Raw genomic sequence first — 17059 nt, 5'->3', positions numbered from 1 at the left:
CACCATAACTGTGCAAGCACCCATTACAAGGAAGCCATTGTATGGGCCAATTGCCTAATTATTGTTCTCCGTAGGTGCCCGTGCACACCAGCGCTTCACAATTACACTTGTGTGCAAACCACCACCGGACAAAAGTTGTTACTTGCGCATTGCGAGCTAGGAAAGACACCCCAGGCTTCATTGAAAACACCAGTCCGTTCTTTTAAAATTAATACATATTTAATTATCAATATAGAGTTAACACAATCTAGCAATTTACAGGTAACACAGTAACTGTACACATGGCGCCGTGACTCGTGTGCTGTCATTAGGAACCGCTATAAGACTTTGAGGTCACGACAACAGTAGCAAAAGCCATAACAACACTGTCCCGACAACTTATCTCTGAAAATATATACTCTCACTAATATATACATTTATTCATAAAATAAATAGTCATAAAAAAAAATCATCGAACTTAAAATAAAATAAAATACAAATTAAAAAAAGGTGATGGTCTAATTTGTACATAGCTTTGGATCTTAATATTATACATCACACGTGCGTTTCTGTAAGAGGGAGGAAGGATTAGCGTGAAAGATTGGAAACCCCGTTCATCGTTGGAGCGAAACAGGTGAATAAGCCACGACGACCCAACGTAATCGTGACATGATCATCGTACGTCTACGGTCGAAGGACGTTCGTATTTCACGTTCTCATTACTCAACTACATCTCACCTATGTATAATAATTTATTATTAAGAGAACATCTTGTTGTTACTTATCCAGAACTTCGATACTGGACCTCACTATTCGTCTAGATATGGATATATATTTTTTTTACCAGGAACGACCATCTCACAAAACAAGTTATTTCTCTATCTATGCCGTGCGGAGATACTTTTCTGAGCTCTTCGTGATTACTGACGGCGCGCTGCCGACTGAGAGCTCTAATAACTTGAATACTCTCCCTGTTTGCCAATAAAATTAAGACCTGTCTATAGACTGCGGAAGAAAAATAATACATATATAATTATATATATATCAGAAGATGAATTAGTATAAAAACTTCACATCTTTTTTTTTTCTTAAAAAACTAGCATCTAAACAATTTCTTTCATAGAAAGAAAACAATGATATTTTGTATAGTTGTAAGGAAGATAGCAGCATTTCAAGGGAAGAAGAGACTTTTGATTAGTGCTTTCCCGACCAATTTTCCAGCTTTTCTGAATCGTTCCATTCCCTTTAGTTCCGGCCGTGTCAGCCACGTACCTCTCATCAATACTTTGCTGAACTTATTTGTCTCAAGAGATAAATATGGGTCAAATCATAGAGCAAGAGGACTGGGATCATTTTGAAACCATAAGGCTCATGACTTGCAAGTACGGGATGTAATGGTAGGATTTTGGAATTGTATTATAAGGTTTATAGTAGTAACCTACCCAGAGAGCGACAGTACGTTGGCCTGTAGGATACTGTCAGAGGACAGTCGAATGTGCAGTCTAATACAAACACAAGAACACAGAGGTGAATAGTTTGGGCACACAATAAATTGATGGGATATTCAGTAGCCTAGACACATTGATTCATTATAATGGCCCCTCTTATCTCAGTGTCATGATGAGACTATTATAAAAAATGGAGTACATTTGTTAAGTGCAGTTTACAACCTAATGTAAACCCTCTGCAACAATTTGTCATATGCCAGATATTGCTATTACATGAATGTTTTGGTTAATCAAGTCAAGTAGGGTTGGAACCCATAGACACCAAGATTCACCTCTGCAAACCTCATGTACCTGATCCCCAAAGACCACAGACCATGCCTCGGCCCACCCAACTTCCACCCTTCATGTAACTGTCACCAAGATGGATCAGGAGCATCTCCGTACCCCATAGAAAATGTCTTGGGAGCTCTAGCACGTATGTGCTGACCACTGCACATGCTCTGCAATACTAGTGACCATAGCAGAACTGCCAGCACCCACTATTGATGCCTGCACCAACTAGTAATAATAACCAACCACCATAACAGTGTTTGCAAGGCTGACGGGCCCAATCACCTCGTGGCCCAATAACGACTGCACCCTTTGGCTATGCCCTAACCCCACAGACCCTTGTGCCGTGAAGGAAATTAGGTCCGTCTCAAGGAAACCAGGACTCACGGGATGTTTACATATACACATACATATATTTAGGTTATTATGATGGCTTGGCAGTTCTCTCCTTGCAGAATTTAAATTTAATTTCTCTTAACTCGTCATGGTACAAAATAGGCAGCAGAGACTTGCTTCCATTGGAAAGCTTTGACTTGGAATGTGAGATATTTGAATCATTTGTTTATTGGTGAGAAGTGAATCTCCTCCAGCAAACTGTAACTTGGAAGCTTGGCTGCTGGACCTGATAGGTCTACAGTCAAGTGCATGACTATGAAGTTTCCTTGCAATCAACACGTTGCAGCAGACGGCCAACTCAAGGAATTTCCATTGAAGGAGGAGGCTACTCTCCAGATCCATCTTGGGGTCTCCAAGAAGCTGTTAGACTTATATCAGTCAATCAGTAACGAGTCTTTGTAATGTTGAAAGGACTCACGGAGTCAAGCCTGAATAAAACAGACTTCAGTTCATGGTTTGGAAGAGTCTTGTATGCTAGTGGTGGCTTATTTACAGGTGTGGACATCGTACACCCGCAAGCATTCCTGACAGCTTACGTAGCAACACCAGTGGAAAATGCAATGACATTTTTCTTTCCTCTTTTCAGTCCTCGTGTTATGTCCCCGTCCACAGCATAGAAGATCACACCCATCGATGCCATGAGAGGTCACGTTGCATATCCTATCTCGGGTCCCGAAAGACCCAGTCTCTGGGTTGGGCTCACAGAAGTTGGGTGAGCTTTCGTAGTAAATTAGGTCCCGCTCTGTAGGTGGCTTAAAGAAAGTATATTTTGGCCGAAGGGTCTCAACCCAACCGCGGGATTCCCGGTGCTTCTCCACAACCATTTCCGAGGCACTGTCATATTTGTCCTTCAAATAATCACCGATCATCCTGAAATCTGGTTGTGACCACCAACAGGTCTTCACCTCACAGCTTCCGGACAGTCCGTGACACTTGCATTTGAGGTGTCTGTGGTCCGTGATCGACTATACAATGAAAAAAAAAGAAAGAACATTAATCTTGTCATTTAGTCAGTATTACTATTAATCTAGCAGAGCATTTTAAAGCCAGAATATTGAATGTTAGCATGAATTTTGTCTAAATGGCAAAGCCACAATCTCAGCTGATTTTGTTTAAAAAATAAAGGCAACTGTGGACGAAATAGACATTTGGGTGATTGAGAGACCTAAGGGTCTATGGCGGTCATTCCGAGTCGATCGCTAGCTGCCGTTGTTCGCAGCGCAGCGATCAGGCTAAAAAGCGGCATTTCTGCGCATGCGTATGGGCCGCAGTACGCACGCACCAAGTACTTTCACACAAAACTATGCAGTTTTACACAAGGCCGAGTGACTCTTTTTAGTCGCTCTGTTGATCGGTGAGTTGATTGACAGGAAGTGGGTGTTTCTAGGAGGTAACTGACCGTTTTCCGGGAGTGTGCTAAAAAAATGCAGGCGTGTCAGAGGAAAACGCAGGCGTGGCTGGGGAAACGGGGGAGTGGCTGGCCGAACGCAGGGCGTGTTTGTGACGTCAAAGCTGGAACTAAACTGTCTGCAGTGATGGCAAGGTAGGAGTAGGTTTGGAGCTGCTCAGAAACTGCATGAAAATTTTTTCGAGCAGTTCTGCTAATCTTTCGGTTGCACTTCTGCTAAGCTAAGATACACTCCCAGAGGGCGGCGGCCTAGCGTGTGCACTGCTGCTAAAAGCAGCTAGCGAGCGATCAACTCGGAATGAGGGCCTATGTACAAAGACTTGGAGAGAGGTAAAGTGGACAGAGATAAAGTACCAACCAACCTGCTTCTGTCATTTTTCAAATACAGCCTGTAACATGGCTGTTAGGAGCTAATTGGCTGGTACTTTATCTCTGTCTACTTTAGCTCTCTTCAAGACTTAGTACATAGGTGGTCATTCCGAGTTGATCGCTAGCAGTTTTTGTTCGCTGCGCAGCGTTTAGGCAAAAAAGCGGCACTTCTGCGCATGTGTATGCGGCGCAATGCGCATGCGTGATGTACTTTCACAAAAGCCAAAGTGGTTTTACACAAGGTCTAGCGACGCTTTTCAGTCGCACTGCTGGCCGCAGTGTGATTGACATGAAGTGGGTGTTATTGGGAGGTAACTGACCGTTTTCGGGGAGTGTGTGGAAAAACGCAGGCGTGTCAGATACAAACGCAGGCGTGCCGGGGAAAACGGGGGAGTGGCTGGCCGAACACAGGGCGTGTTCGTGACGTCAAAACAGGAACTAAATAGTCTGAAGTGATCGCAAAGAAGGAGTAAGTCTCGAGCTGCTCAGAAACTACACAATCTTTTTTTTGTAGCCGCTCTGTGATCCTTTCGGTCGCACTTCTGCTAAGCTAAGATACACTCCCAGAGGGCGGCGGCTTAGCGTTTGCACGGCTGCTAAAAGCAGCTAGCTTGCGAACAACTCGGAATCACCCCCATAGACCACATAAAGTATAAGACTGAAATTAGGGACTCCATATACTTGAGGTTCCTGGGTAGCACCATTTATGGTCATACAGATATGTCCTCATACATCTTTGCTGCAGTCAGGCCAAACATGGCCTCTTGGCACGTCAGGTTCTGTGAGAATCTTCTAGTGTTGGGTGTCTTTTTTGGTTATCATTTGCCGAAACTGCGTCTTAGTCACAACGCAATGCGACTAGGACGCCCCAGGTGACTGTGCTAATTAATGTGACACTTGTATATCTGTGTGCTACTGAGTCTCTGAATCTGTACACGAAGTGCTACAATATAGCAGTTCTGTTGAATTGCGTATCAGATGCATTTTCAGCAAAAAAAATGCCCTCCATGGCGTATTGAGGCTAGATGCATGAGGATGCATCTGTATATAGATGTTGGGAAGGCCCCTCTGGCCAGTGTTCCGTCTAAATGGAAACATCTGCGAGGGGCAGCTGCGGATGGATGTGTTGAACTGACCACCACCATTAACAAAACTCACTCTTCTCCAATAGCGTTCTAGATATTTAGAACTAAGTGGTTGATATATCACGTGAAAAGAGTGGACCAGTGGAGAAGTTGCCCGTAGCAACCAATCTTCTTTGAGGAAGCATTTATCAAGTCCTTTCTATAAAATGATAAGTAGATGCTGATTGGTTGCTATGGGCAACTTCTCCACTCTTTTTACTGCTTGATGCCTTAACCCCTTACATTTTGACCATGAACCAGTAAAACTGTTGCCCGTGGCCAGTGGAAGCCCAAACCCGTCAGATACTTTACTGTATGTCGCCAAAATTTGTTGCTATGTAACAAAAAAATTTGGGGGCAGTAAGACACTGTAGCATGATCAGACGTTTTTAATACTATGTGTCGGCAGCTACAACTACAGGATGGAGATAAAGGGGGACATTTACTAAGCAGTGATACGAGCGGAGAAGTGAGCCAGTGAACCATCAACCAATCAGCACTGAAGTAACATCTATCATTTGCATACTATAAAATTATACAGATCTGCTGATTGGTTGATGAGGCAGCTTGTCCACTGGCTCACTTCTCCGCTCTTATCACTGCTTAGTAAATGTCCCCCAAAGTACCAGAGTACCAGCCAATCAGCTCCTAACTGCCATGTTACAGGCTGTGTTTGAAAAATGACAGTTTGGTTGACTGGTACTTTAGCTCCATGCACTTTATCTCTCTCCAAGGCTTAATACATAGACAATACAAAGGAATGTAACCAGGCGCTAATATATCATCACCATAATTTGATGGTCAAATTACAAATATTAAAAAATTATATATAAATATTACTGCAAATACTGTATACTCAAGCTGCAGGAGAGAGCTTGACTTGGGGTAAATCAAGTCAAAAAGAACCGGCACTTTATAGTCTCCGGTAACACTAGAACACTGAACTAATCCCCTCTTGCGCTGTAAATAGTATGATATGGCTCAAAGTTCAATAAGGACAAATGGATAAATTCATATATTCTATATATTTTTTAATAATACATATAAATATATATATATATATATATATATATATATATATATATATATACACTTTACAATGAACTATTAGACCGGTCAAATAAAATCACTAACAAATATATTACCTAGCTATAGGAGGTGGATCTCAGGTAAACTCTGTGCACAGAGTATTTTTAAAAATAAAAATCAGTCCATGTATTGGATTAAAAAATCAATTGACCAACTTCTTTGAGGAAGCCCCCATAAGAGGAGCGAAACGCGTCAGAAGTAGACCTTTGGACCCTTGTACCAGCTTATTTGCACCCCTACAATATACCATCATCCAGCACTGTACATACGCTGGAATCGCATATGCTTAAAAAGTCCAATCAGAGCAGGAGACTTGGAAAGGGTGGGAGGCAAATCAGCATTACTGAGCCGCCCTAACCTCCGGATCCCACGTCAGCCCCACCCCCCACCGCGACGGTAGTTCTATCACGGATCGTGAGAATTGTATCGTAAATACAGAATAAGAGAAGCAGTACATCCAAAAAGGCCCATATTAAAAAACAGGGACATTGAGGTAATTCTCAGTCGAGATCGCAGCAGCAAATTTGTTAGCAGTTGGGCAAAACCATGTGCACTGCAGGTGGGGCAGATGTAACATGTGCAGAGAGAGTTAGATTTGGGTGGGTTATATTGTTTCTGTGCAGGGTAAATACTGGCTGCCTTATTTTTACACTGCAATTTAGATTTCAGTTTGAACACACCCCACCCAAATCTAACTCTCTCTGCACATGTTACATCTGCCCCCCCCCCCTGCAGTGCACATGGTTTTGCCCAAATGCTAACAAATTTGCTGCTGCGATCAACTCAGAATTACCCCCATTATCAGGAATCAGTAAGAAAAACCTAGAACTCTCTGTGGGACAGCTGACAACAATGGCGTGACGACAACGCAGGGAACACATATCTTACCGTTCTCCCCGCCTCGTTGTTATGCCTGTTCATTGCCGATCGAGCATCTGGCCTGTTCTCCCGTGCGTCGGCGAACTCTCGAGACACCATGCTCCCGAAGTCCATATCCTCGCTGCACCCGCCCCACTTCCAGCCTTCCCCCGGGGGTCCCTTGTGATGGTTGTCACATCCGCAGATGGTTGCAGTCCCCTCAGCGCAGGCTCTGGTTACAGCAAAGGCCACTCCAGCCGAGGCGATGGCGTGAACAAATGCCGACTCTCTGGTCGCTGTGGATGAAGGAATTGAATGAATTAGATTCTGAGGTGATCTGCTGGACGGTGACATAGGCCAATCATTGCTGTTTTTATACATTTGTGCTGGGTCACATGACACGCACACTGTCACCCAATAAGAGGCGGGCCCAGACTCAGGTGACCCATCAGGTATAGGAGAATTTTTTTAAATGTTTTTTTTCCCATATAAAACACAAACAAAATAACACAGTGCCCCCCCCCCCAATACTATCGTACACGACACAACAATTCTATGCAGTTCTTTCACCTTTGTAACCTCTACACCAGGCATTCCCAACCTCGGCCCTCAAGGCACACTGACAGTCCAGGTTTTAGTGATATCCAGGCTTAAGCACAGGTGATTTAATTAGTACCTCAGTTATTTTGTTTTAGCCATCTGTGCTCAAACATGGATATCACTAAAACCTGGACTGTCAGTATGCTTTGAGGACCAAGGTTATGAATGTCTGTTTTTAAGTGTTCTACAGTATTGTACAAATAATTTATTTCTTACTAGTTATTTATGCAGCACAATTATATTACACAACACTTTACAGAGGCCATAGCAGTCACTCACATCAGTCCCTGCCCCAGTGGAGCTTACACTAGGGGTGTCATTCCGAGTTGATCGCTCGCTAGCAGTTTTTAGCAGCCGTGTAAACGCTATGCGGCCGCCCACTGGGAGTGTATTTTAGCTTAGCAGAAGTGCGAACGGTTGTATCGCAGAGCGGCTACAAAGTTTTTTGTGCAGTTTCTGAGTAGCCCCGTACCTACTCAGCGCTTACGATCACTTCAGACTATTCAGTTCAGGATTTGACATCACGCACCCGCCCAGCGTTCCCCAGCCACGCCTGCGTTTTTCCTGGCATGTCTGCGTTTTTCCGCACACTCCCTGAAAACGGTCAGTTGCCACCCAGAAACGCCCACCTCATGTCAATCACTCTGCGGCCACCAGTGCGACTGAAAAGCTTCGCTAGACCCTGTGCAAAACTGCATCGCTCGTTGTGCCCGTTCATTGCACCGCATACGCATGCGCAGAACTGCCGTTTTTTAGCCTGATCGCTGCGCTGCGAACAAATGCAGCTAGCGATGAACTCGGAATGACCCCCTATATTCCCAACCACATATATACACACAGATTAGGGAGCCAATTAACCTAACAGTATGTTTTGGTGATTGTAGGAGGAAGCCGGAATACCCGGAGGAAACTCCCGCAAGCACAGGGAGATCATACAAACTCCACACAGTAAGGGGCCCATTTATCAAGCCTTGGAGAGTGATAAATAGCACAGTGATAAAATGCCAGTTAGCTCCTAACTGCCGTGTCACAGGCTGTGTTTGAAAAATGAAGTTAGGAGCTGATTGGTTGATACCTTATCACCGTGCAATTTATCACTCTCCAGGCTTCATAAATCTGGACACTAGTGTCTTGTGAGAATAAGATGTATTGTAAAAAATAACATTCAATTGACTGAATCTGCATACCGACAGCTGGGCGAGTGCAAATGAGCTCCTTGCGGGCTCTCTGCGCTCGTCACGCTATTTATTTTCCCTCCAGGGGGGGTCGTGGACCCCCAAGAGGGAGAATAGGTGTCGGTATGCCGGGTGTCAAGATTCCGGCGCCGGTATCCCAACAACCGCCATACTGAATACCACCCCTAGAGACATATGTGCCTGCCTTCACATTAATGGGTACAACATAGGGAAATGCAGAAAATGTATTATTTTACCAACAAAGTGAAAATATGCGACTTAACGCACCCAATCAGTGGTAGCACGCTAGCGAGAGGGACGCACGTGAGCGCAGTCAGCTTGGCCTGTCTCAGAGAGAGAAATGAACAGATATTTGGGGGGAAATGAGAGAGACTGATATCTGATATATTCCATAAGGCACAAGTCGCTGTTAGACTAACCATACCAGCCAATTGGTGCCGCCATCACTGCCAGAATCCTCCAATAACACCCTGATGGTGGGCGCTCTAATGCATAGTTACACCCAGTAGGATTTGCATACGTTTATTCCGCACTTCTCCTGGAAACAGGGCCAGCATAAGGATAGCCAGTGGCAACCAGGATTCATGTCACAGTCATTTTAGCAAATTGTATATTATATGTTCCGTCTCGTTACGTTCTGTCTCGTTACCAAATGTCCTTCATTTCCAGTGACTGCCAGTGTTTCTGGATTTGTCTTTGGCAATGTCCCTATTTTTCACAATAGACTAACTGCACAATAACACGAGTCCTTTTATACAAGTCAGATACAGTTGTCACAATTCCTGGGCTGTGACTGTTACTATGTACTGAAAGGACGGGAGCATTATCAATGCAAAAAAAGTGCAATCCTGACCCTATGGCCTGGTTCAGAGGCGGATGGAGGTGCAGGGCCGCGACTGTCGGTTTATAGTGATGCCGCAGCCGATGGGTTACCCTACTGAGATGCCGTCCGGCTGCGGCTGTAATCCCCTGCGACGTGTCGAGGACATCGGCTGCACCATCAGACATTAGACCAACCCCCAGAGGTACGTGGCCGCCAGAGGAAGTGCGTCTTTCAGCGCAGTCCCTGACGCGCCCACCAACAAAAGCCACTCCCCCAAGTCACCGCCCAGTGCTGCGACTTTGTATGAGCAAAATCCGGGTGTGACTCAAACATACGCAGAATAAATAATATAATTCGCTTGCGTAAAAAAAATCGAAAGTGTCCGACACAATACTATATACCCAATACCCTGCTCTTGTACAACTGTAATTAAGCTGCACTGTGTATCACTTCCCACCACCTAGCAATGACACAACTTCTACCCGGACAATGGCGCTCAGAAACAAGTGCTAAAAATATCGTTACCCTCGCCTGAACCCAGAATATTTCCGGATCATCACCGGCAGCAAATCCGCAGGGCTGCTGCCTGTAATGAAGTTATCAGGCCGGGATATACAGCCGCCGCCAGGAATTGCAAATCCAACGATGACAGCAAATATTTCTCGCTGAGACCGGAGAGAGAGAGAGCGAGGACAGATCAGGACTTGCTGGGGAAGGAGACTGCGCTGCGAGTGGATTTCATACACCAGCCTGTCCTGTTCTCAAGCCCTCCAGCACTGAAGGGGTGTGAACGGCATTTTGGCTGAAGCCAAGTAGAACATACCTGTGTAATGCACTTAATTCCTGGGCACTGATCCATGATGACAACTGCAGGATAGTAAACACGGGCTATAGGCTGAGGATTGCTGGGAGTGGGGCTGATAAACGCTGGCCTTCCTAACCCAGGGCCCACAAGTACTGTAGTCTGCTCGGCCCTTTGGCGAGATTAATTCACCGATCTCTACGTCACTTCGGGGTCTATTTACTAAGCCTTGGACAGAGATAAAGTACCAGCCAATCAGCTCCTAACCGCATACCTCCCAACTGTCCCAATTTTCATGGGACAGTCCCGATTTTTTGGGTCTGTCCCGCTGTCCCTCCCGTGGCGGCAGTGTCCCGCGGTGGGAGGTTCCTTGTCACTCGCTGCTCAGTTCAGAGCAGCGGTGAATAGACGATGTCTGCATGCGCACAGCGTCTATTCCAGTGATGCAGAGGGTCTGGGGACATGGCCAGCAGCTCACAGAGCGCTGGCCATGTCCCCACTGTGACGGAAATGGGAGGCGTGGCTCGCGATCGCAACATTCACGCACATGGAATCCGGACTCACAGACTCCAAATGTTGGGAGGTATGTAACCGTCATGTCACAGGCTGGGTTTCAACAATGACAGCTAGAAGCTGATTGGCAGGTACTATATCTCCATCCACTTTATCTCTCCCCAAGGCCCCAAAGTACCAGCCAATCAGCTCCTAGTTGTCATTTTTAAAACCCAGCCTGTGACATGGTAGTTAGAAGCTGATTGGCTGGTACTTTATCTCTCTCCGCTTTACCTCCGTCCACGGCTTAGTAAAGAGACCTCTTAGCTCCTTTGTGACGTGCAACGTTTTGTATTAAGAGTTGTTGATTTATTATACGGACAGCGCCACATTAGCACTTCTCTTGTGTATGTACAGACTGTGGCACAGTACCACTTCTCTCATTGTGTATGTACAGACTGTGGCACAGTACCACTTCTCTCATTGTGTATGTACAGACTGTGGCACAGTACCACTTCTCTCATTGTGTATGTACAGACTGTGGCACAGTACCACTTCTCTCATTGTGTATGTACAGACTGTGGCACAGTACCACTTCTCTTATTGTGTGTGTATGGACAGCGGCACAGTACCACTTCTCTTATTGTGTGTGTAAGAACAGCGGCGCAGTACCACTTCTCTTATTGTGTATGTACAACCAGCGGCGCAGTAGCACTTCTCTCACTGTGTGTAGGGACAGTGGCACAGTACCACTTCTCTCATTGTGTGTGTACAGCCAGCGGCACAGTACCACTTCTCTCATTGTGTATGTACAGCCACCGACACAGTACCACTTCTCTCACTGTGTGTAGGGACAGTGGCACAGTACCACTTCTCTCACTGTGTATGTACAGCCAGCGGCACAGCACCACTTGTTGTGTATTTCGGCTATGGGTGCTGACAGGAGGGTACAGAACTCCATCCATACAGCATCCAGTGAGAGCTGTGAGGGGATGGGGTGTGCGCCCCCTCGTTGGGCTGTCACTGCTCCGTCCGTCAGATCATGTGGCCAGGGCAGTGGTGCTTTCCCTACTCTTCAGTTAGCAGCTGCTAGACTAGGGGTGGGCAACATGCGGCCCGCGGGCCGGATGCGGCCCGCGGACCGATCGTGCCTGGCCCGCTGTGCCCCACCAGAGTGCAATGACAAGCGGCCCGACAGGCCGCTTGTCATTGCACTGCTCTCAGACGCGGCGCCGCTGAGGAAATCCCGGTCACGTCACAGGGTCAGCTGACCAGGATTTCCTCTGTTACCATGCGCGCGCTGGGCGGCACGGGGGGCGGGCACTGCAGTGAGCAGGAGCGGCGGCTGAGTGAGGAGAAGAAGCGGCGGCCAGCGAGCGGGAGCAGGAGAGGCCACATCAGCAGTGACTCCAGGCGGCAGCAGCAGCAGCAGCGCGGATCATCGGACAGTGGGGATCGTCTGCCACTGTGACAAACAGGTAAACTCCCTGTCCAGCCAGCCCCTGGATCAGCGCTTAAGCTGCCATATAGGTTTAGGGGTGGGGAGGCAGCGGAGTTAAAAACTGCAATATGGGTTTAGGGGAGGGGGGGGGAGGGGGGTAGGGACTGTCTGCCTTAATGTGTAAAAAGGGGACACTGTCTGCCATAATATGTAAAAAAGTGGGACGCTGTCTGCCGTAATGTGTAAAAAGGGGGACGATGTCTGCCGTAATGTGAAAAAACGGGGGCACTGTCTGCTGTAATGTGTAAAAAGGGGGGCGCTGTCTGCCGTAATGTGTAAAATGGGGGACGATGCCTGCCGTAATGTGTAAAAAGGGGACGCTGTCTGCCGTAATGTGTAAAAAGGGGACGATGTCTGCCGTAATGTGTAAAAACGGGGGCGCTGTCTCCTGTAATGTGTAAAAAGGGGGACGATGTCTGCCGTAATGTGTAAAAAGTGTACGCTGTCTGCCGTAATGTGTAAAAAGGGGACGCTGTCTGCCATAATGTGTAAAAAGGGGACGCTGTCTGCTGTAATGTGTAAAAAGGGATGCTGTCTGCCTTAATGTGTAAAAAGGGGGACGCTATCTGCCGTAATGTGTAAAAAAAAGGGCACGCTGTCTGCCGTAATGTGTAAAGGGGACTCTTTTTGAGTATTGTGTGTGTGTGGCCCTCGAATATTCGCTGGAAGTATTAAGCGGCCCTCCAGCTGAAATAATTGCCCACCCCTGTGCTAGACGGACGTTTTGTCCCATTATATTATAGATAGCGACCATCTCAGGGGAAAGTAACAATACATTGTGTGGAAACTCCAGTTACCTCTGTGATTATAGTGAGAGTATTGTGTCAGTATCCGCTGGCACGGTACTGTACACAGAGCTGCTGGAAGCCGACGGAGACGCTGACAGCACGTGTCATCAGAGCTGTCCCACTTTCCTATACATTACCTGTCCCGCTGAGTCCTACTCCTTCCTTTCCTTTAGTGTTCTGGAGCCCGGCTTATCCCACTGCTTATCTGTAAGTGCACTCACAGGGCACAGCACAAGCAATACATGACTGTAACCCAGGGGGTCTGCTCTGTGGTAACAGGATGCCAACAGTCTTATCACCTGGGTAACCTCCAGTGCTGCAAGTAGAATTTTTTCCTTACTGATAGTAAAAATGGGTGTGGTCACATGTCATGCAGGGGCGTGGTCACACAAAACTAGGGGAGTGGCTACATGACAATAGGGGCATGGCCAATTCATGCCACACTGTAATGCCCCTTACACATTATGCCAAACACCGTAATGCCCATTACACATTATGCCAGACACCACAATGCCCATTACACATTATTCCAAACGCCATAATGCCCCTTACACATTATGCCACACATCATAATGCCCATTACACATTATGCCAAACACCGTAATAGCCATTACACATTATGCCACACACAATGCCCATTACACATTATGCCACACACCATAATGCCCCTTACACATTATGCCACACACTATAATGCTTATTACACCGTAATGCTTATTACATATTATGCCACATACCGTAATGCTTATTACACATTATGTCCACACCGTAATGCCCATTACACAATATGCCACACACCATAATGCTTATTACACATTATGCCCCACACCGTAATGCTCATTACACATGCAACACACCGTAATGCTTATTACACTGTAATGCCTTACATATTATGCAACACTCAGTTATGCCACTGACGGGTGTGGTTCATCAAATCGACAGTGTCTAGGTCGACAATGTTTAGGTCGACCACTATAGGTCGACAGTCACTCGGTCGACATGGATGGAAGGTCGACAGGGTTTCTAGGTCGAAATGTGCTAGGTCGACAGGTCTAAAGGTCGACATGAGGATTTTTTTTTTTTGGTGTCGTTTTCTTCGTAGAGTGACCGGGATCCCAAATTAGTGCACCGCGTCCCCTCGCATGACTCGCTTCGCTCGCCATGCTTCGGGCATGGTGCCTTCGCTTCGCTCGGCACACTTTACCGTTCCAATCGTAGTCCACGTGGATCGTTAAGTATGAAAAAATTCAAAAAAAGAAAAAAAATGTGAAAAACTCATGTAGACCTTTAGACCTGTCGACCTAGAAACCCTGTCGACCTTCCATCCATGTTGACCTAGTGACTGTCGACCTATAGTGGTCGACCTAAACATTGTCGACCTAGACACTGTCGATCTTCAGACCGGATCCCGCCACTGACACCATTTTATGTCCCACACATAAAAATGCCCCTTATAAATTATGCCCCAGCGGTGGGTTGGTGGTACTGAGTACCACCACCATATTTCTTAATGGTACTCTGTACCACCCCGAACCACCCTATATTTCAGCACTGGGAGTAACAAGGGATCACATTGCCGGCTACAGAAACAATACACAGTGCAGGCTACAGACACAATACACAGTGCAGGCTACAGACACAAATACACAGTGCCGGCTACAGACACAATACACAGTGCAGGCTACAGACACAATATACAGTGCAGGCTACAGAAACAATACACAGTGCAGGCTACAGACACAATGGGGGTAATTCTGAGTTGATCGCAGCAGGAAATTTTTTAGCAGTTGGGCAAAACCATCTGCACTGCAGGGGAGGCAGATATAACATGTGCAGAGAGAGTTAGATTTGGGTGTGGTGAGTTCAATCTGCAATCTAATTGCAGTTTAAAAATAAAGCAGCCAGTATTTACCCTGCACAGAAACAAAATAACCCACCCAAATCTAACTCTCTCTGCAAATGTTATATCTGCCTCCGCTGCAGTGCACAGGGTTTTGCCCAACTGCTAAAAAATGTCCTGCTGCGATCAACTTGGAATTACCCCCAATATAAAGTGCTGGCTACAGAAACAATACACAGTGCCGGCTACAGACACAATATACAGTGCCGGCTACAGACACAATATACAGTGCAGGCTACAGACACAATACACAGTGCTGGCTACAGAAACAATACACAGTGCCGGCTACAGACACAATATACAGTGCAGGCTACAGAAACAATACACAGTGCAGGCTACAGACACAATACACAGTGCAGGCTACAGAAACAATACACAGTGCTGGCTACAGACACAATACACAGTGCCGGCTACAGACACAATATACAGTGCAGGCTACAGAAACAATACACAGTGCAGGCTACAGACACAATATAAAGTGCTGGCTACAGAAACAATACACAGTGCCGGCTACAGACACAATACACAGTGCAGGCTACAGAAACAATACACAGTGCAGGCTACAGACACAATACACAGTGCCGGCTACAGACACAATACACAGTGCCGGCTACAGACACAATATACAGTGATGGCTACAGACACAATACACAGTGCAGGCTACAGAAACAATACACAGTGCCGGCTACAGAAACAATGCACAGTGCCGGCTACAGACACAATATACAGTGCAGGCTACAGAAACAATACACAGTGCCGGCTACAGACACAATATACAGTGCAGGCTACAGAAACAATACACAGTGCCGGCTACAGACACAATATAAAGTGCTGGCTACAGAAACAATACACAGTGCCGGCTACAGACACAATATACAGTGCAGGCTACAGACACAATACACAGTGCAGGCTACAGACACAATACACAGTGCAGGCTACAGACACAATACACAGTGCAGGCTACAGAAACAATACACAGTGCCGGCTACAGACACAATACACAGTGCAGGCTACAGACACAATATACAGTGCTGGCTACAGACACAATACACAGTGCAGGCTACAGACACAATACACAGTGCAGGCTACAGAAACAATACACAGTGCCGGCTACAGACACAATACACAGTGCAGGCTACAGACACAATATACAGTGCTGGCTACAGACACAATACACAGTGCCGGCTACAGACACAATACACAGTGCAGGCTACAGACACAATATACAGTGCTGGCTACAGACACAATACACAGTGCTGGCTACAGACACAATATACAGTGCCGGCTACAGACACAATACACAGTGCAGGCTACAGACACAATACACAGTGCCGGCTACAGACACAATACACAGTGCAGGCTGCCAACTACAGACACAATACACAGTGCCGGCTACAGACACAATACACAGTGCTGGCTACAGACACAATACACAGTGTCGGCTACAGAAACAATACACAGTGCAGGCTACAGAAACAATACACAGTGCCAGCTACAGACACAATACACAGTGCCGGCTACAGACACAATATACAGTGCAGGCTACAGACACAATACACAGTGCAGGCTACAGACACAATACACAGTGCTGGCTACAGAAACAATACACAGTGCAGGCTACAGAAACAATACACAGTGCCGGCTACAGAAACAATACACAGTGCCGGCTACAGACACAATACACAGTGCCGGCTACAGAAACAATACAGAGTGCAGGCTACAGACACAATATACAGTGCAGGCTACAGACACAATATACAGTGCAGGCTACAGACACAATACACAGTGCAGGCTACAGAAACAATACACAGTGCAGGCTACAGAAACAATACACAGTGCAGGCTACAGACACAATATAAAGTGCTGGCTACAGAAACAATACACAGTGCTGGCTACAGACACAATACACAGTGCTGGCTACAGAAACAATACACAGTGCAGGCTACAGACACAATA

General features: G+C 46.3%; 1 protein-coding gene across 2 annotated transcripts in view; it reads right to left on the bottom strand.

Annotated features, from left to right (window-relative positions):
* Nucleotides 1–237: 237 nt before the first annotated feature.
* Nucleotides 238–17059, bottom strand: part of WNT3A (Wnt family member 3A) — a 158305-nt gene continuing 141483 nt past the window's right edge. For both annotated transcript variants that reach the window (XM_063924528.1, XM_063924529.1), the window contains exons 3-4: nucleotides 7032–7297; nucleotides 238–3118 (exon numbers count right to left, since the gene is read on the bottom strand). In XM_063924528.1, coding sequence (XP_063780598.1) covers nucleotides 2639–3118; nucleotides 7032–7297 — 746 coding nt within the window. In that variant the 3' untranslated portion in view covers nucleotides 238–2638. The remainder of the gene's footprint in view (nucleotides 3119–7031; nucleotides 7298–17059) is intronic.

Source organism: Pseudophryne corroboree, chromosome 5 (assembly GCF_028390025.1).
Source record: "Pseudophryne corroboree isolate aPseCor3 chromosome 5, aPseCor3.hap2, whole genome shotgun sequence".
Lineage (NCBI taxonomy): Eukaryota > Metazoa > Chordata > Amphibia > Anura > Myobatrachidae > Pseudophryne > Pseudophryne corroboree.
The sequence above is the reverse complement of the archived record's forward strand: the minus strand, read 5'-3'. Positions and strand labels throughout refer to the sequence as shown.